The following is a 21,865-nucleotide window of genomic DNA, read 5'->3' on the forward strand; positions in this document are numbered from 1 at the left end:
AGCGCCGGACCGAAGGCAACTTGGCACGAAAGTAGTCACACTCTAGCCGTTTATAGAGAGACAAAGATAGAAGAGAAAACGAGAGGGGCTCGGAGCGCGAGAAAAGGATCGAGGAAGAGAAAGAGAGGGAAAAAGAAGCGGAGGAACGAGACGGAACCCAAATCGAAAAATCGTCCAACAGCGGATCGCTCGAGCGGTCGAACGGTCTCTATGCACCTTTTAGACGCTTGAGTATGCGTCTGGGATCAAGGTGCACGAGTTTATAATTCCAATGCGTCCATGTATGCGCACAAACGTACAGGCTACCCTGAAATTTTTCGTTTATGAAACATAGTTGGATCGATACAACTTCCTTCGGAGTTTATGGTTTTCGAAAAATCCTTGATACGTGATGGAGCTGTATAGAAGCTTAGAAATTCGATAACACACGATCGACGCCGACGGCGGCGTAAAACGCTGGCGGCGTTAAAACGAAATAAACAGCAACTCTTCAGCTGTACTAACAAAAGCTCAATTCGTAAATGTGATCGTTCCCCTCATTTCTTGAAAAACGATTTAAAAAGTTGACGCCTTGCTGCCAGAGCTCCAATATAAAAAACACCACATCTTGGCTTTTCAGTTATACGCAAATGAAAATTTATGTTCGTGGTCACGCGCATCTCTCAAACGCTATCGTCTTCGACGTGTAATAATTCTCCAATTATTCCTGACATCGTCGTGATTCTTTCGATCAGTTAAGGTGTCGCTAGAACTAATATTCTGCTTCGGATTTTTGCTACAACCTACCAAGCTGAGCATGCGCATTCCAACGATCTTTTACACGGCGCGACGAGAAAGTTTACTACGACTAGATACGAAACGAGAAACGTCTTGGACGTCTAGACGACCGTGAGCCAAACTTCCGCGAATTGCAAGAAATTTTACCTGACTGCATTACTCGTGATATGAAATTCGATTCGTGAGTATTCCAACTAAGGCATGAAACTCTATCAATCGTCGACGTTGCGTATACAACCGTTTTGTGCAGTGATGAGCACAAAGAAAATAACGAAAGATTTTTGAGACTTTTCGAGTAACTATTCCGAAGCATTATTCTAGTTGTCAAGGCAACGCGCGTTGTTCGAACGAGGGTGCTAAACCGAGACGAAAAAGCGGGTGAAGAAGAGAAAATTGAAGATTACTGACTGGAGAAAGAGACAGGAAGAGAACGATATTGGAAAAAAGAAAGAGAAAGACGAAAAGTTCGGAGATAAGTGGAGCGTGAAACGGTGAAAAGAACGAGACACGTCGGCAACGTAGCGTCGAGCTCGGTATCTCAGTTCGTTGCTGAGAGAATGAAAGAAAGAGAGATAAAGAGCGTCAGAGGCGGAGCAAGAAAGACCGGTAATGAACTCTGGCAACGTTGCCGATTGTTTAGGATTTTTTTACCGAGCGAGATCGACCGTGAGAAAGAAAGAGACGATCATAGCGCCCGAGAAAAAGGAAAGAGAGAGATGCGGAAAGAAGGAAAGAAGGAAAGGCGCAAAGAGAGTGAAAGAGATGGATAATGGGAGAGGAAAAGGGAGAGAGCGAGGGGAAGAAATCGAAATAACGAGTCACTGGGTATACCCACGAGTGGTTACAGTAGAAAAACGTCTCGTATGTACACCTACTGTTTCGAAGTTGAGCAAACGTCAACTTCATTTCCTCTCCCTCCCCTGTCTCTTTTGCTCTCTCATTTTCTCTCTATACTTGTGTCGTCCTTGGTTAATCGATAGCAACAAACACAAGCGTGCCAAGAAATATTCACGGAAATTATAAACCGCCTTGTACACAAACGATTCTGTGATAAACGTACGACGAAGGTTAGTCGATGGACGATGAACGCGTCAAACGAGACTAGCCGATCTAAAGCTCTAGGGCTTAAGATGATGGAACGTTTTATTTTCGACCCTGCATTCGATCTTCGATCCTTCTTATAAATGTGACTTTTTTTAAGCTCCTTCGATTCGTTCCCTAGAAAATGTCATCGATAACGAAGACACGTTCACAGAACGAGTGATGATATAACTGCAGCGATAAATCGATGTCTGCGTGGATCGCGCTGGACAAACAAATTTCAAAAACGGGGTACCTTCGAATCCTCGAAATTTTTAAGTCATCGTGTAAGCGAAAAAAAACGTGCTTTTTCCGACAACTGTTACCGGGCAGCGTGATAGTGAGGCGAAATAATAATCTTCCGGGTTCATCAAATTTAGGGTAAGAAAAATTTATCATCGCTCGAGCTCGTCAGCCGGTCTTGTGATTTCATGCTTTTGCGAAATATTTGTGAAAAACCGATGGCCAACCCCTTCCAACTCGACTTCTCTTTCACAGACAATCTAAAAACAAGCGTCTCTCGTTGTTAGTAACACCTTAATGTCATTGGCGCTCAGCCTCGTGCCGCGTGATCCTCAATTCCTCTGTTCAACATTTCTCTGACGTACGCGCGTGCCACTAAAGTTATTTTGCTCCATAACTCTCCGTTTTCTCTCTTCTGGCAAACTAACAAATAAGCGAAGCTTTGAAAAATATCAAAGCTTGGAAAATACGGGACTAAAAATCAAAGGGTTTTCTAACACTTGCAATGGGAATGCTGATTCGAACATTTTACTCAAAAAACTATTGCAAAAAGTGTTTTTTTTTTCTCAAATGACATTGAAACTACTCGAATCTGTTTTATTTTTTTCTTTGGCAAGATTCGTGCTAAACTTCGAATACCCGTTTCAAGAGCACCAAAAGGCTTTACAGATTCGTCCCTAACATGGCACGCAGTAATAATTTAATGTTATTTTATTTATTCCCTTGCAAAGGCGTCTGAAAATTTGAGTATAAAACGCATCGGAGAATTCGATGGGAATGGTTTCGTGTCGCGCAGCGTTGCAAAATCTACGTCACGCTCTGCTTTTCTCGCGTCCACTCTCACTTTAAGAATCTCGTTTAAGAGTTTTGTCCCAGCTCTCTTTTCCCGGCTCGCAATCGTCGATGCATCGAAAATATTTGTGTTTACTCCGATCTGAGTTAAAATTGAGTATTTTTTCTGAATGTTTATTCCCGATTATCTTGGAAAGTAAAACTTTCGGAGTCAAAGTACAGCGAGTGAAAAGGAAAACGACAAAAACGATCGTAGTTGTTTCGACGCTAAGTTTTACGATGAAGAAATATTAAGCGAAAAGTTTGAATAATAATTTTGAAAGTCACGTATTTTCCTGTCGCTGCAATCTCACAGCACGTTTCTAAAAGAAAATCAATTTTTTGTCGCACTAAAAACTAGTAAGTTATTTGAAGAAATGCATTTACCTGGTCGTTGTACAACGTGTACTGTGGCGGTGGCGTGTGCGGTGGATATGGAGGTGGGAATTGCCAGATAAATTGATCACCGTTGTCGTTAGCATAGGCGAGATTTCCCTGGGGAATCCCGTTAACGACGTCGATGGTGTTTACGGTGCAAGTTGTCGTAGTAGCGGTATTGATACTCGGATTGCATCGAAAATCCGTATTGGCCGTAGTAGTTGTTAATACGGTTTGTTGCGCAGCGACGACCGGAGTTGCAGTTTGTACGACCGATGGTTCCGTATGGGCCTCGTTGCCACCGTGATCTTCCCGCTTTCGCAATTTGCTACGAACAAGCCGTATCGCAATCATTGTACCGTTGCTCCCGACCATCTTGTATTTTAGATATAGCCGGGTGAGCTTCTTCGCGACGTTGGAAGGAATTTTCAGGCCGTTAAACGTACGAGCTCACGAGAATTCTCGATTATATTCGAGAATTCTACGATAAGGCTCTTCGCGCTTATGATAATTCAAATTTTCCCACAAGTGTTTGTGGTCGCGCTTGCGCCGTTGGTGCTAAACTTGCGATATCGAAATAGGACGAGAAATGAGGTAGTTTTGAAGCCCGCAACACGCACGTTACTTCAGTAATTTCCCGATAAAATGGACTCGCTTGAATTATATTTCGTAATCGCTCTAATTCGTCAATGCCACTATTTCTTAGGATGATATATATTCGAGTGGTTATGTCTACTTTTTGTATTTGCGCCTTTTTTATAGGATAAAGAAAGTCACGATGTGAGAAAACCAGTTGAACCTTCTCGCATTTGTTTCCGTTGGTTCTCTTCGTCTCGTTGTTGTTATTTTTTCTCCTAAATTTCTTCCCCTCGAGTGCGAGGGAAGCCTGGGCGTATAATGTCTCGTTACAGTTTATCTATCACATCGATTTCCCCACATAGGAACGAACACTGGGTCACGAGGAATGTCGTTTTAAATTATTTACTTATTTTTTACTTTTATATTCCACAACACTCGTTGCTCTCTAAAGCACCTTTCAACAATATTATTTCTACCTTTATTCCTATATTTGCGTGCCTATACGTGTGGCTTTAATTCAACTAACAGTACGCATACGCGGTCACGCGCACAACCACTAGAGCACACCTCGCTTTGACTAGTTTTATAAATCCTTGGTCTTCCTTCAGTTCTATTTATTCCATATCTTTAGAAATGTTTTTTTTTCTATTCATTCATCGAATAGTCAGCATCGAGTCTGTCGGTGTCCAACAAACAGGTGTCAAACCATTCGCTCCGTTCTTCCGATCTTCCTTATATTTTCTCTAACATTTGATCAATATGAGCCGGTTTATTAAGCGAAATATCTTCTCGAATCTATCAATTTCTTCCCTCGCACACACGAGACGAGCACGTGCCAATGCGAGCTGTAGATATTGACGACTTTTTCTTTTTTTTTCTTTCACTAATGCGCGGTTAAAAGCAACGAGATTTTAAGGATTTACGACGATACGTTTTACTCGACGACGAGGACGAGGACGAGGACGACCACGACGACGACCACGGCGCTATCGTCCTCCCGATGCTCATCTCTCGCTAAGAGCAACCGCGCTATCCGTCTGAGCTCGCTCACCCACCGATCGACAGTTTTATACGAACCGTCCGTAACATCACGCCGCTCACTCGCCTCCATTGGACGAGGGATTTCCCCACTCTTACAACCCCTCGCCGAGCGACGCTCGACCGTGCTCTCTCACGAAACACAACCTCTCTTCGAACAGGTGTGCATGTGTGGGTCTGTTCACGTACACGCGCGCCTCTGTAAATGACACATAGCCCGAGCACATAGTATAATATACACGCTGTACATATGAAACACAAGCTTTTACATCGCTTCGTTCCCAACGCCTTCGAGTGAAAACGTTTCTCGCTCTTTGACGACAGCAGCACAGTTCCGTCGTAAAAACGAGACAGGAAATTACAAAACGACGTTTTTTTCAAAGACTAAAGCTCTGCGTCGGGACTGAAGAGTTCTTTTGAGCGGAGGTTCGAAGTTTTCATCGATGAAAAATGAAAGCAGTCAATTTTCATATGATTGTTTACCTTTGAGAGAAAATCAGACGTCATTAGTTTGAAAGCTTTGAAAAACTTGTAAAAACCTTCGTTTTAATCTCTCTTCGTGTTTCATCAACCGTCTTTGATTTACATGAAATTATTGAGCAACAAGAAACTGACAAGGCGTCGGCGAAGATGAAGATCTCGTGCGTTGCTTAAAACTCTTATGATTGAGACAAACACTTTTGTGGCGAGAGAACGTTGTAGATTTAGGAACAATATTTATGTGAAGAACGCGCAATTATCATCCATTAGTGAGGTGGAAAATGATTGAGCATTTCCGGAGTTGAGTGAAAATGTGTGAAATATAATACCTTTGAAAAAACTTAATGAAGAATGGTTATCAGCCTCGAAGATCACACTCGATACGCATCGAATTCAGACCGGAAGGAAAATATAAAATGATCGAAAGATAAGAATTCGTTGTTGACGATTATCCACTCTTTTTGTATTAGTTTGATACTCCTGCAGCACATCTACGATCTTCACGAGTCTTTCGCTCCCAAAGATCTTGCGCCACTGCAAAGTGTTTTATAGTTTCAGAGTACTCGAACTGCACTCAAAATGTAATGATTCGGGCGAATACCAGTTCGTTGTAAAAAAAAAAACAGGAGAATAAAAATAGTCGCAGTGCAGAGCGAACGATAAAAATGAGAGGAAGGAAAAAAAGAAACGAGAAGAATATCCTCTTTCTCGAGGTTAACGTAATTCCAGGTAATTTTGTTGAGTATCGGGTACGTACACGCATTTTGTTACTTCCCCTCCAGTCCCCGGAGTCGGGTGTGAGTTTTTTCTGCGTTTTACGTCACTCGGCTAGTATGAAACACGTCAAAATTACGAAGGGAAAACCTTATTTCTTCTCTTTTTTTTTCCATGCAGTTGAGAGAACGAGCATCGAAGTTTTCTTCTGAAGGCAAAAATTTGTGAAATTCTTCCAATCGCAATACGAATTTAGGGATCGAGCGAAGATCCGTTTACGTGAATTAACCGAAATTTGTATCGCAATGGAACTCGATGAAAGAATGAGTAAAATTAAAATTTCATGAAATTCTCATGTTTTGAAGTCATTCTATGGGTTACGGGCTTGAAAAATTGCTGAGAAGCACACCCGGCGTGTGCATGCGAGGATGGCCTCTTTCTGACGTAATAATCATAACAACTTTGACGTTCTCGCAGTCGATGCGAAGACTAGCGTAATATAATTTCCCTAATGAACTAATAATTCCCGAGTCATACTAACTGCAGTTCCACGACACGGGCGGGGATCGAGCAGCAGGAGGGCCGACGGTGAAACGACGGGGAAAGGGGGTGTTACCCTCGGTAATGGCCGGACGTGTATGCACATTCGTACGGCTTTACTACTTGTCGATTTCCCGCGGTGCACACTAGCTCGAAGCCTCAGAGAAGATTATCCACTATTTTGCTCCGAGGAATTCTTAACTTGAGTCGTGTACCTGCTTCCTTTTTTCTTGCTCCTTCCTTTGGCCTGCTCTTCTGTATTATAATTTGTCTTCGTGCCCTGGTTCTGTTTCTCCAATAGAAATGGAAGAAAAATCGTTCTTGGGCTGTATGTGTGGCAAATGAGGATTTTATTGGAGAGAAAATATTTTTGGCGCTTTTGAATTTCGCAGTTTAATGGGTACCCCGATGTATTGCAACGAATTAAGTGAATTTTGAACACACTTTTATGACTTTAGCTAAGAAAACGAATTTTGTGTCGCGGTAAAGCTAAAAGTCGTTAGTCCAGAGAGCAGAGACTCGACCGGGCGCGAAATTTTGGTTGAAGTTTCTCGTCCATTGTCGACACCCATTACGCTCAGATATCCCGGGATTCACATCAGGAATACGCAAAAAAACTCACGGAAATTCCGGCTGTTGTGAGAGCGAGAGAACAGACGCGATTGAATGCCGCGCGATTACAGAGGGTCAGGGACATCGCGCCTCGTCATTGAGGATAAACTTGGGAACGCCATTTTATTATTTCACTTAAATATCGTGCGACCTCGGGGTCACGGGAGAAAAAACGAGGTTTTTTACTAGAATATCCACGCACGCATGCCACGTTCCGGTGTTAAGTCACAGACTGAGCTTCTTACAATATTTTTTTTCACAGTCGCGATACATACGAAATATGGTGAGCCGAGATCGTTCTTTTCACCTACGAAAGTCTCGAGGTTTTAGGCACAAAAAGTTTTTTTACGCACACGAATTTCATTTGGGAATCTATGCGAAGCATGAGCACGTAAAATTTTGTAACCGAATTTCACTGAATAGAAATCATTTTGAAAGAAACTACAAAACTTGGACAATCTCGATCATGTGGGAATACCAAAAATTCGAAGCAATATTTTGAAAACGAGAATAATTGGAATTTATTCTAGCCTCTCCTTAAAATGTCGGAGAAAATCATGCCGCCGTCGACGACGAGACCTTAAACGAATTCTCGAACGAGAAAGGGTGTGGAAAAACCATAATAGGACGCTCCTTCAAAAAGAACCCTCTTAAAATATTGACCACAAGCTTCAACCAGACGAGGGGTATAACGACCTTTTCGCATTATTTTTTTCCCATTTATTATTATAATAAGAGATTATGACAAACTGTCCAGAAGAAACTGCACACACATTCTCTATTGGTCATAACTCGTTCTCGTGCAACGAAGTTTTCTTGAGATTTATTACATTTTTGGTTTGTGGAAATTATTATATTTTCCATTTCATTGGTGTCAAGTCACAGTGATGGTGATCATTATTTAGCCAAATGACATTGATTTTATAGGAGTCACAACAGTCTAATTATGATCGTGGTTTTGAGAAAATGTTTCGATATTTTTGAATCCTGATTTGTTTATTATTTCGAAACTTGAAACACAAATTTGCAATTTATCTGTGTCGAAGGAAATTCGTTTTTACTCCATTTTTCCATTCGAGATAAATTTCTCGAAGAATTTCTCATGCGGAGCGTGATTAGAGAATCGACTGAGTGTGCGAAGGAAAATATGAAACGGAAAAAAAAGTTGCTAAACAGTGTTGACAGATGGGAAATATTTGCGAAACTGAAGAAGGAAATTTGCACATGCTTTAACTTTCTTAGTATTTCGTTGATGGTTATTTGTCACGTGAACATCGATTCCGGAAAATGCATCTGTGCTTTTTTCACCGATGTGGAATAATAATTCTGAACGAAAATCGTTTTCTTTAAGGAGTTTCGGTACAGGCGATACAATGTTGCCATGCTAATCCATGCTAAAAAAATTAAAAAATTCAAAAAGTTCAGAATTTTATAAAATTTGGTGAACATATTCTTTAGTGCCAAATTTGACTATACAAATTTTTTAAGATTTTTCTTCTACACAGTTATCGAGTAATTGATCACTAAAGTTCACGTGTATAAGCATAGCGTTTCCATATATATAGGTATACATTCCGGACATTAGAAATCTGCTTTAATGCGTAATTACTTGATAACTAAGTAGAAGAAAATTTTGAAAAAATTTGTGTTTTCGCACTTGATGGTGAAGAACATTATCATCAAATTTGATCAATTTCTTAACATTTAGACTTTTGTACCGAAACTCCTTAAGGAATTGACAAATGATTCGGATGTACTGAAATTAATGTAAGAAATCAATTTTGCGGAAGCAAGTACTCGACTTGGTGCATGTAGAAACTTAGTCATCTGTTGATATACACTCAAGTGGATTGTTCATTGATATACTTACTAACGCTTTAAGATGAAAATAGTCATGAACGCACAAGATACGAGAAAAATTGACGATGATATAGCAATTGATTAAGCTTTCGATCGCGATCAAAGTGTAACGAGATTTTATAAAAATATAAACGTTCCAACACGAATTTCACCATAACGTCGTTGATAAATTCTGTTTCAGGCAAAAAAAAAGAACGAAAAATGCGTCAATGCTTCGCTGGAGATTATTTATAAGACGGAAATTGTACCATTTCAAATTTCAGAGTACAGTCAATGGTAGATGAATAAAAATACAATAAACAATAGCGATAGCTGGAGAAATTGTTTTTTTTTTCTCTGGCACGTGTCAGGAAATGGGATTTATTAGCACTGCCGTATAAAGAATGTCCGAGTGTAATAAAAACGCTGAAAATGCGCAGAGGCTAAGAAAAAAGAGTGATTCGAAAAAAGGAATGAAGTGGCAGTGTAATCGGAGAAGCGCGTTGGAAAGAGTGAAAAATGTCGCGTGGCGTATGAAAGTTTCTTTGCCGAATGTTCTATGTTGCCATTTGTGTTGGTGAAGTAAAGTGGCGCGTGTCTCGGATTCGGGAGGCCAAAAATAAAATTGGAAAAAGAAAAACGACGGCGCGATGGCATATAGGATAAACGTGGATGATAATTCCCCTTCCTCTTTTCTCTTTTCTTATGTACATGTATAAATTTTGTATGCTGGTGTATGCACTGCGTTTCCTGCTGATCTGAATTCACAGACCGTGCGGACCAGACAGCTGGGTAATCTTTTCGACGATATTTTTTTTCCTTTCAACGAACGAAAAAATCGTCGTCCGATCCAATTTTTAAACATGGCAATGAAAAATGTTTACTTGATACCAGATGGCACAGTATTCTCGACACTTTTTCTTTGTTGGATTAACCGTAAATTTTGATACGTTACAAACTCGATGCGATCCATCATCCGTTCAACTTCCGGCAGTTTCAAATCGATCATCGTGTTTATACAATTATTCGGCCAGTGAATGTCGGTTTTTACGTTTTTTTTTTTTATTTATAATTCAAAAAAAAAGAAAAGAATAATTAGTTACCGAGGTTGAGGAAAAAAAGTACTGCAACGTTTGGAAAAAAACGTGAAAAAACATGAAGAATTCTTGTTTACAAATTTCCCCTTTGATTGAAAATTGAAGAATTATTCGTCAGAAAATCGTGGGCCTTTGGATTCAAAATTTTTAAACGTTATTTGATATTCGAGAATTATCCAAGAAAAACTGTGTCGAGCTTTCATCCAACAATAAATCTGTGGAAAGAAAATTTCGTGATATGACTCGTACTGTCTTTTCTGCAAACCCATAAAATTCAGTCGTTCGATATTAATAGATTCTGAAATTAATTGGAATGCTGTACGTTTCTATCAACTTTATTGTCACAAATGAAAACGAACGATTCAGAGTAGTTGGACCTATAACTTCGTGGGCGATGGTCGGTTCTTGAAAAAATCTTCAAAATTTAATAATTCTTTCGATGATCTGACACTCAAGAACACGCAAATCTCAATTAAATCTGGAAATATTATTAGAAACCTTATTAGTAACAATGTTTCATCCATTGACATATTTTTTTCCCGAACGCTTTAACAAAGTGCATCGAATAAATATCGTAAAGCATTAATCTGACCGACAAAAAACAATTTCTCTGGCAATGATTTAGTGAACTGGTGCATCGTGCGATCGAAATATCATGAAACAGTACAACAAAATAAAATAGATTTATAAATTCGTTTTTTTCTATAAAATGAAATTTCGAAATTTCCAATTTTTCAAAAAACAACTCCAACGTGTTTTATCCTCACGCATGGGTCACTTCACGGTCAGCCAGAAAAACAACACGGATAAAAACTAGTCGATTATATTTCGTTCAATTAAGCATTCCGAGAACTTCTGTACACATAATGTATTTTGACATTGAAAAAATACCCAAACGTTATGTTCCATTTGAGGTATTTAGCACTCGAGTTTCCAGCGCACGTCACCGCGTGATCGTTAAGTTTCCGATTAGTTAACAGCATCAAGCTTCTCACGATGCATACATTACTTACACAAATAAGCTCATCCAAAATGGACGTTTTTCCAGTCAATTTATCTTTGGGCTGATTCATCCGGAGCATTTCAAATTTTTCTGTTTGTCATTATTTTTTAAAGCAAACATTAAGATCGTCGAGATTTTCTATTTTCCAAACTTTTATATTTTCTAATAAAATATCCATGAGAGAATTAGGTTGCTGAAAAAAACGTCACGATTGTTCGATTTTCCGAGTTAAATGTTACAGTTAAATATTTCTCATCCAACAGATCGGTCAAGGTCACGGCGTAATCCGGTTGGGATACGTAGTGTTTCGAATAAATGTCAATGTTTGCCTACATGTAGGAAGTCCTGGAAAACAAGTTTTGTTTGTACTAGACTCGTAATTTTTTTTCTCATAAAATATGCATTATCGAGGACTTGGATCGTGTGTGTTTGTGTGTTTTTAATCAATTTATTCGATTATTGATTGTAGCAAGAGATCAATCGCAAATGATAAGAGGAATAATTCAAGAGCTTCCCGAGTCGCGCACGCTCTTGATTTACAATTACCACGTTGGGATCGATGTGGTGGCCTACGAATATTGATAAATCGACTTGACAATATTGTGCCAGAGGCATTCAGTTCCTTTTTTTTCTCGTAATTTGCAAAGCTCCTGCCGTAAGTCGTTCATCAAGAGGTGCTGATTTGAAAACGTTGATTTAAAATATTGCTCTTTTTATTATTGTATACGAAGCACACAAATGATATTCATATTTATGTCACTCGATTACTCATTTTCTGAGCACAACAGCAGCTTGTTTTTGTTTTTTTTTCGACACAGATTCGCACACGCTGCCAACAGCTCTCTAGTAAAGAAGGTTTTTTCTAAAGTTAGTGTAAACTATAGAAACGTCTTAATTCCATTTTTTATATTTCTACGTGTCCTATTTTTCAAAAATGTTCGTACCAAGTCCTTCAACGATATTTATTATAATTTGTCAGCTATATTTTCTGGTCTACCCTCAAACAAACCCGTTTAATTTGGGAGTAATCTGACGAATCTTTTCTTTTACTCAAGATACTCTTATTGAATGAAAAAAAATTGCCTTGGTTTTTGTTATTTGTTTCGTTAAAAATCGTTGGAATTCAGTAAATAGATTATCGAATAGCTAAAGCCGAGAAACAGAATCCTCTTAAACTCGATAGTATCTTCGGATTAATCGGATCAATTCGCGATACTGTAAGCGTCGAGATATATTGGATTATCAAATTCCTCGTGGAAAGATCACGTGGAAGTAAGAATGCCACGTGAAAATCAAAATATAGCGACTGATGACAGTGGATTAGTGGAGTAATCGCTACACACGTGTTTGCAATTCTTGATCCTTCCGCAAAGGGGATTTCGAAGAGTTATCATTGTGTTTGTATGTTCATAGGGAAGCGAATTTTTCAGAAAAACTCAGGGTTAAGGTCGAAAAGAATTTTGGTGCAAGGAGCAAAACTCGCGCCTTTTTTAAATTCTTTTTCTTCGAAATTTTTCACGTAGGAAAATGTGGAATCTCGGGGTTTCACTGCCTCGTGATAACCCGGAAAAAAACGTGTGCAGGAGAACACGTGATAGGAATCTTGGGAAAACTGCGATGAACAAATCGAAATTTCCGTTGATCGAAGACTAATTAAACGAAGATACACACAAAGATGATGACTTGCCAAGACCTCGGTGGGGATGCGAGGAATCCTTCTAATATTCCATTCCACCTTCGAATTCACGTGATCACATGGTCAAGTTTTATGTTGTGTTTACGACATCCATCGATTTTTCTTCTCACAAAAGGCACATCATTTGTACAATGTGGACGAAGACTTGTGGGAATATATTGCTGCCTCATAAGCGATTCGACATGAATTGATAAATCAGCATTATCTTATGAAAAATATATCATCAAAACAGAAATTTATTTATTTCGTGTTGATAGGACTTGAATTTTCCCATGGCAATAATTATTCGCTTTCAACAATATTTCGTCGAATTCCATTCAATGAAGATCATCACGACCAAATATTTTGATGATCCTAACTAAATTACAATCGATTCCTTAAGAAAAACCGCATCGATTTTTCGATGATTGTTCATTCAACGATCAATAGTCATTTGCATTTTCATGTATTTCATTATCATTGCTGCTAGTTTAAAAAATCATTTTAGTCAATTTTTATCGCATGTATCCCCTTCGTATCTCTGTTCCCCAGCGTTGCCCCCCATGAAAAGAATTTATATTCAAAATATATGTAGTATTGTATGAAAAGTATATTCCGCATATATAAAAAAAATATATATTTTTTTAAATTTCATACATACAAATACATGAACCATGTATTGATTTTATCGATAATTTTTCCCATTTCAGTATATTAATCATGTGTATTGTGTTGCTATTAAAGATATATTATTTTTATATTAAATGTACTTTTTTGATTGATAGATATCATAATTTATATTTAGATAACGTTAAGGCGTTAACCTTAAACTAGCATGTAAACATCAAAAACATATATTTTTTCGTACATTAATCATACATATTTGGGACATGATAAATATATGTTCAGTGCAATCAAAATGTAATTTCAATACAAAAAATGTATATATTTCATATAAAAAAAACCTATTTCCGATCGCGATTATTATAGTTATTTAATGTGAAAAATATTCATTTAAAATGGAATAGAAATGTATTTCATGCTTATCAAAAATGTATGTTTAATATAAAAAAAATATATCGAATACACTTTTGAGACAATACTACATGTATTTTAAATGAAAATTCTTTTCATGAGGGTGGTTAGTGGTTAATTCAGTGGAAATTATTAAAGTTCCAAAAACTCGACACGTTTGCTGCTTTTCAGTATGCCCCTGAATATTTTCTTTGTCTACAAATATCCTACAGTTTTTCCAACGCGTACCGATCGTTGCCGAGTGTGACGTCGATCAAACCGTGCGCATACGTATACGAAAAGGGATGAAAACGGTTTTGAAAATTCCTTCCAATAATTAAACTCCGTTGGGTCGGGGGTTCAGGATTATAAAACCGAGACAATAAACCTGAGCTCACCTGATGGTCACTGCTAACAAGACGATTATGACGCCAACAAGGACCATAGCAATTAGGACTCCGAATATCATGTACACGCTGTCGACCGGTGGATCTGTAACAAAATAAAAAACAAAATCACTCTTAGAAACGATGAGATTTATCAGTGAGAAATAAAAATAATACGACAAATTCGATCTTCGAGTGACATTTCAATCAAATATAATGCGGCCCAGCAGAACTAGATGATTGTGAAAGATATTTTTCAATCGACAACTCGACAGTGTTTCAAAATGCAACGAACGATCATTAGAAAAGGGAATGCTCAAAACTTTCCATGAGGAATCTGGTCATTGGGTTTTCAGAACATCGATCTTTCGACACTGAAAACTTTCTGGGATTCGTCGGAGGATGGATACTCATCCGGACCGTGATCTTGTTTCATATCATTGTGTCACGCATCCTGGACGTGTAAATAAATCATTCGCGTATATAAAACATTTACATACATGTTTGTAAACGTACACGAGTATAAAAGTATATGAACGACCTGAGCCCTCTCCCTCTTCTCCTCGGAACCCCATTCAGTGTCTTATAACATTGGAGTCGTGATTCAGGCGTCCGTGTCCTACATCGAGGAATATATCTTTGCACACCGTTCGCCGTTTCTTGCCACATATCATTGCTCGCGAGCTAAAGTGAACGTTCCTCGTCGCCTGGCTCTAAGAAGGAGTTACGTGGCAGAGTTTGGGAGGTGAGAAAGGAAAAGAATGGATACGAGAGTTCGAATTTTCGTGTATTTATGAGTATTTAAATAAATATATATTGATATTTAAATAAACGTGTATACAAATATTGTTTACATGGAGAGGAAGATGTTGGAGTATAAACGAGATTCAGGCATTAGCATTCGCCAAACAGAAATGTTTGCTGCCTCTCAATAACTCATTCTTCAACATTTCTTATCAAGTCTCAAGATCCGTGTCAGAAGTTCGACCAATATGGATGTAAGTGCTTGACTCTCGACTCGCCGGAATATCTGCTCGTCGTCTTTTCTTACGTAAAAAGGTCCGTTCAGAGATGCCAGCTCCTTTGTACCGGCACAACTCTCGAGAAGCCCAAATTCTGTTAATTGAGTTTGGTGTTGATTAATTTTCCAAGAAGTCGTGAAAGTCAGTTTTTTTTTATTAATTCATAAATAAATCGAAATTTTCTATGCTTGCTTCGAAGCGAACAATTCTTCTTCCAATATGATTGATGAAGTTACCTTCACCATTGGATTTTCGGTAGGAAACCTTCCGTCAAGTAGATTTCGTTGATCGATCTGAAGCTCCCAAGAGGTAGAAAGTAACGAAGGCCTCTTTTGACCAAGTTTCTCACGCATGTGATTCACCGACGGAATATAATCGAAGTAAGAGAAGAAGTGAAAGAGGTTGCAATCGCGCAGCAATTTTTTTCCAATCATGAGCGCATTCGAGAACCATTTTTTCACCACTCCACTCCGGCTATGCTCGTCTTTATTGATTTTTCTACATCCACTCAAAGATCCAATATTTTTGCTTACTCGATCGCGTACACTTTTTTGAAATGAGGCTTGTAAGGATGCACAAATAACAAAAATTGTACACATATGTTCATCAAATAATGACGCAGTCAAATGTTTTTCTCTTTTTTTCTTAATATTCTTCGCACACATTTTCAGCGATTATTTTTAGACGTACGAATGAATGTCGAAGTTGACTCACTACGATTTAGTTCTTTCGGCTGCTCGGTATACGAGAAACATCTTCGCATACCTCCGACCAATGCTTCCGAAACAGTGCAATGCCCCCGGACACATCGAGAGGACAAGCTAGACGTACTAGCCGCACGTATACAAATTCTTCCATATATTTAAGGAGACCGTACCACACTAGACGATTTTGCATTTTTTTTGTCACATTTTTACAAGAACCAACAACGCAAGCTGGACTCCGCGTCTAATTATATCACGCACGATCATTCTGCGTTCGGTCTTGTGTGCGTAGAGAATCCAATGGAAGTGCGGCTCGAATGGCGGTTATACAATTTTCGCGATGGAAACTAATTCAAAAACGACCATAAAAATTTAAGCACGAATAATTATCAGGCACTCCAGTCTGATGGTTTTTTTCTTTTCAGGCTATACGTGAGTTAAAAAAACGAACACTTACAGCTCGTGAAGAAGGAATAAAAAGAAGGACGAGTTGAAATATCCTGCTGATTCGAGGCCTCCACTTTTACTACGCTCAGCCTGTAAGGCTGCACATTTGATCGCGAATGTTCACCTAACACTCCGTAGCTCGTTGATAACGTGTTACGAATAAATTGGGTAACTGCAGAAACAAGAATCGAGAGGGTCGCGAAAAAATTTATACGGAGTCGATAAAGCCAGATTCCGTCCATAATTATATTCCACGCTGGAAAACGGGTATGTCCTGTTACCTTCGAATTACTTCCTGTTTCGGGTCGTTATTGTTCTGGGAATCGTGAAAAACGCCAAGATCCTCCGAATCTAAAAATAATTTTTTTTCTCTTCTTAATATAATAATCGCACACTGCAGCGAGTTCAATGACATTATCAGAAATAGGTGACCGACTAAGAACTTTTGTCCTTTCATTTATAACGCTTTATGGTACAATCGATGCACTAAAGATGCCACGCGCATATTCGCCGTGCATCTTTTTCCCCCAATTTACAGCTGCTTCCATCTCGATTTTCCGTATTTTTCATTCAAGGACGAAGCTTTGAAAGAAAAACTTGAAATTAGCATCGTAGAAAACGAAATAATTTTCAATCACCGGATGAAACGGAAGCCTGCGATCATAAGAACTGCAATAAAATAACGAATAATACGCAATGAATTTTCTTGATTATACACAAAAGACCCATCCGGGATAAAACTTATTGGGCTTTTCCATGGAACAGACTTCACATACGCGAACAAATGTTTACATCGATAAAAAATAGATGTTTCTTGGTATATTTTGTGATGCGCTCTCTGACGCAAGAACACCGCATTCGTACGCGGAGAAAAGTACACAGGCGAACCGTGTGTATAGCACGAGATACACACGGTCAAATCTCATCGAGCACTCGCGAGTTAATCTTGCCAACGGTTCCTCCTTGTGAAGTTTTCGCTCGGGGGGAACAGAGTATTCCTGGAATCGAACTTACGCACGTCCGAATAATCGACTAGAAATCACGGGCACTATAGTGCACATGCGGATCAAAAATATCAGTGAGAAAGTAGTCGTGAATTGGGGAAAGCCTTATGGAGGCTATAGGACGAATTTACTGAGAATTGGAGACACAATTCCGTAGCGAATTCTGCAATACTTTTGGATAAATTGTTACGACATGTCGTGAGTAAAAAAGTTTCATCTCGTCGTCCGAGGAATCATCGTTAAAAACATCACGACTCGCTCACCCAACGATTCTTCGGCAATTCTGCTCTTTTATTCAGCGCTTTTGCGAGCTGAACAGGTTCGAAAGAACAGAAAACGAGAAGAAGAGAATGCTTGGAAGATGATGATGTTCGTCGTTTCCTCAGTGATGTGGCAAAAGTACACGACGATGAATTAACGAGGTCGCTTGACGATCTCGGCCGCGATTAAAGTAGGGTCAACTACGCGAATACGCACGCTTTCGTGACGTATGAAAAGCCAGTCGGGAGGAATAAGAAGCGAGTTGACGGGACGAATGCTCATCGGAGTCGCACATAATGCGCGTCGTTCTGAGAGATCTGCTGCCTCGGCCAGCTTGCATTTCAATCTTTTCAAACAAAGCGAGAAAGAGCCGTGCACGAGATCGAGGACGATTGCGAATACGACGCACTGCCACCCAGAAACCATTATCTTGATCGATAATGTTACGCGTAATTATTCAGATCTCATTTTTCAATGAATTATTTTGAACTCTGATACACATACAGGAAAAATGAATTTACCGATCGACATTAAAGTAGCCAGTGGGCTTCGAATTTCCGCTCCCAGGACAGAAAGCGATTCACACAAAAATGAAATTTCACGAACGATGAGTAAATCAGTGTGAGATGAGAATATGGAATTTCTCATTCACAAAAAACTAAAAATTCATACATTTTATCTGAAATTGAGAAAAAATGAACGAAAACAGCGGTATTTTCCTTCCATGAATACTCTCAGGCTCGATGATACTCGATCGATTCGTAATTGTCATTGTGAAAATGAAATAAAAATTATTGGCCATAAAAAAGTGTTGCGTCGGAAATGTACTGCACGCGAAATATCGTAAAACAAGAAATATATGAGTATAACGATAAATTGATTCAAAATGAGAGCAGAATAATTATTCACACTTTTATATTTTGCCGTCGCGATAGGAAAAAATGAGAGGAATCATAATTGTGAAGAAATCATTGTTGAGAATGAAACGAGTAGGACGAGTGCATGCTCAACGCTAGCGCAAAAGTTCAACGTACCGGTTATCTGAAACAATCAATTCCCTCTTCCGCGTGAACTCATATGTATGAAAATGTGAGATATACGTGTGGATAATATATCAATGAAAAATATGGATGTATGCGTGTGACGATTTACCAACGGGCGTTTGCGTCAAGGAAGTTTAACCTTTTCTTTGCGGACTGGAACGAAGCGATCAATTCCTTATTCAACCGACAATAATATACTGCGATCATTGCAATAAAGATGGTACCATAATCGATCGTGATTAATTTATCGATGGAACTTGCCTCGTATTGGACAGGAATAGACTTTTAAGACTTATCGCTTCCTTGATAATATCGAAGGAAAGAACAATCGAAATGTTGGCATGTCCAACGACGCGTGAACACCTCAACAAATAAGTTATTTGGATGCCAGGACACTTGGCCACTTGGAGGGATAAACCAAGAGATTCTGTCTCGCGTTGAATTATAAAAATCTGAGATAAATAACTTGCAGTTCGAGAGCAATAGTTCTGGGGAAGCATTTAATCTGAGAAATATCCACTGGAATTGAAAATTTAATGGAGCCCCCTGTAGGACGAAGCCATTTTTTTAACATCGTTGATTTATTCGCTGGAGGAAAAAATATTGATCTTCATTGCTCTGTCGGTTTGTTCATTTTTCCAAATCTAAAAAGTTAATTTCGAAAGCACCATTCGGTCAAAACAATCCACTCAAGTTTCGCTTTTTATACGATTTCGTTTTATCTCGATTATTGAAAGAGATGCCAAGTCAAATAATGAGTACCAATATGATCTTACATAAAAGCTTACTAAAGCCCTCGATCTCTGAGTAGCTGCATTGTAGTGGTGTAGAAAGTTCGAACCGGTTGACCAGGACCTGGGAGAACTCAAACTAGTAACCGATCTTTACCGGTTCGATTTCCAACGAGTCTCGCAGACAAGGCGCGAAGAAATATTCGCGATAAAAAATTCATCGAGCCCTACTTTATCGCTCGTTGTCCAATAATAATAATCGGTCGCATAAAACGACAACAGAATATCCATCGAATAGAGAAGGAATGGCTATGATGGGGCACAGGGAAAAAAACTATTCGTAAAAGTAGAACTGTCTGCAGAATAATTGAGTGGAAACGTACGAATTTGGTATACGAGCCATGGTGAGCTGTCTCGACGGAATTGATGTTGACAAATTAACGCTATTCACAGACTAATGACCCTTTGATAAGGCTGTCGAATTCTTTAAAGCAGAATGCTGAGGAAGCAATTATTGGAGCAGGAATTCGCCAAAAGTTTTGGCAGTCATTCGAGCATCAATAAATTTATCGAAACTCGAAGAAAAACTCGAAGCCCTCAATCAAACCTTCTGCCTACTCCTCCCTTTGCCCGATTTCATATTAAATTTCAATTTCACTTTTTTCTCATTCAAAACCAAACAGGTTTAAAGATTAAGCACACGCGATAATTCCAATGTATTTATCAAGGGCTAAAAAATATTTTCGAACAAATTGATATAATCGAGTTAAATTTTTGCTCTTATTATAGCACATTGCTGTGTGATTATTATGATTACAGGTATCACGATTTATATCGGGCTAGACGGATTGTATTATATTCAACGACTACCGTACATCTGGCTCTTCCCACTGGACTGATTTCGTCGTACGTCTGAGTATTTCAAAGAACCTACAATGACCCGCCAACTTCGCAGTCCTGGGAAAGGTCCAATTACTGTAGCCGTCTACTATTTCACGTTTGGGAAGAAGACTCGAAGGTCAGAACCCGGACCTAGGTAAAAAGACCTTAGCGAGTCTTACCCCGAAGAAAAATGGAACAAAAAGAGCCCTTGAAAATATAAAAATCTGGAAACATTATCCAAACTCGTCATTTTGTGTCTGGCGAGACACAGGTCAGGGGCTGTTTTTTTGAAACTGCTATCAACTTAACTCCGTTCCGATTTGATGGAATAGTGTTTTACTTTAATTTTCAATTCAGGAAAAAAACAGTGACGCATTAATTAAGAATAAATTTGATGCATGTTTTGTATCAGCGTCAACTATTTCTTGGTTTTTGGGCTCCAACTGAAGTGAATAAAAATTCTTAAATGATCTGCAGGATTTGAAAATTCGATAACAATTTTCATGACTCAATGTCAACATCTGCTCCACCTCCTGTTCAGCCACCCACGAACCGTTATCTTAGCATAAATATTATTGTTCAAATGCTCAATCAATCCTTGCTATTTCAAGCGTCGTTTAATTTATTTTCTCGTCTTTTTTTTAACCTTGTTTAATGCAAGCAAAAATGTTTCCGCGTATGATTAAATTGAGCGAGAAGTGAATGTGGGATATTTTTCCTCCAATTTTCACGGACCATTGCAAACGAAGTAGAACTAAAGTGTACACGTACCACGAACCGAATTTTCAAAAGCAAATTAAAAATTCCAATTTCCATTTTCAATAAGAAAAAATACGTTCTTCGCACTCAACGAGAATTCAAACTTCCTCGACCGAGAGCCTCCGCAGATTAAATAAAACAAACATTCTTGTTTTCGTCGCAATAAAACTCATGAGGATGAAACACTTGAGGCAGCACCGGCGTTGATACACGTAACCGTGCTTATCGCGTGCGTCAGTCCTGAATTTCGTCATGTGAGGATCATCGTGATTGTTTGTCGACGGAATCTCGACTCAAACAAATTACCAGATGCTTGCACATTTCATAATACTCACTGTTCGAAAACAAAGCTATTCGAAATCCATAAGGGACGACGTCGTTTTGAAAATACTTGGAAAAAAGTACGGAGGGTCGACGAGAACGTCATTAATGAATGACATCATCGGAGGACGTCATACCTGAATGACGTACATTACCAATAAGATGTAACTAAAGTCTATGACGTTCTATTAAGCAGCTTAAGGGGTGGATGTGCTGCCATTTGCGAGCTCAGGGGATGGAATTTATTGGGTTTTCATTAAGTATAACCGAGTGGACGTTCAATAATTTCCATTCATTGGAAACCCGTCACATTTGTCTGGCAACTGACCCGAAAATAATCTCATTGTCACATTTCATTCGTTTGACTTCGAATAACAAAAGCGCCGATTCCATACTCGGTTATAT

The 21,865-nt window shown here is 38.8% G+C and overlaps 1 protein-coding gene and 3 long non-coding RNA genes across 14 annotated transcripts in view; 3 read left to right on the top strand and 1 right to left on the bottom strand.

Annotated features, from left to right (window-relative positions):
- Window positions 1–21,865, bottom strand: part of LOC122419089 (uncharacterized) — a 106,971-nt gene that overhangs the window by 6,109 nt on the left and 78,997 nt on the right. For all 10 annotated transcript variants that reach the window (XM_043433369.1, XM_043433370.1, XM_043433368.1 and 7 more), the window contains 2 exons: window positions 14,299–14,392; window positions 3,319–3,637 (listed from right to left, as the gene is read on the bottom strand). In XM_043433369.1, the coding sequence (XP_043289304.1) occupies window positions 3,319–3,637; window positions 14,299–14,392 (413 nt within the window). The remainder of the gene's footprint in view (window positions 1–3,318; window positions 3,638–14,298; window positions 14,393–21,865) is intronic.
- On the top strand, window positions 461–20,857 carry LOC122419093 (uncharacterized). Of its 2 annotated transcripts, XR_006262814.1 has the most exons (3): window positions 461–2,238; window positions 16,438–16,726; window positions 20,318–20,857. It is a non-coding gene; the product is annotated as an uncharacterized lncRNA (long non-coding RNA). The 2 variants fall into 2 exon arrangements; XR_006262813.1 differs by lacking the exon at window positions 16,438–16,726.
- On the top strand, window positions 5,095–6,443 carry LOC122419094 (uncharacterized). The gene is made up of 2 exons (XR_006262815.1): window positions 5,095–6,135; window positions 6,301–6,443. It is a non-coding gene; the product is annotated as an uncharacterized lncRNA (long non-coding RNA).
- On the top strand, window positions 6,913–9,437 carry LOC122419095 (uncharacterized). Its single transcript, XR_006262816.1, has 2 exons — window positions 6,913–7,958; window positions 9,314–9,437. It is a non-coding gene; the product is annotated as an uncharacterized lncRNA (long non-coding RNA).

Source organism: Venturia canescens, chromosome 1 (genome assembly GCF_019457755.1).
Source record: "Venturia canescens isolate UGA chromosome 1, ASM1945775v1, whole genome shotgun sequence".
Classification (NCBI taxonomy): Eukaryota; Metazoa; Arthropoda; class Insecta; order Hymenoptera; family Ichneumonidae; genus Venturia; species Venturia canescens.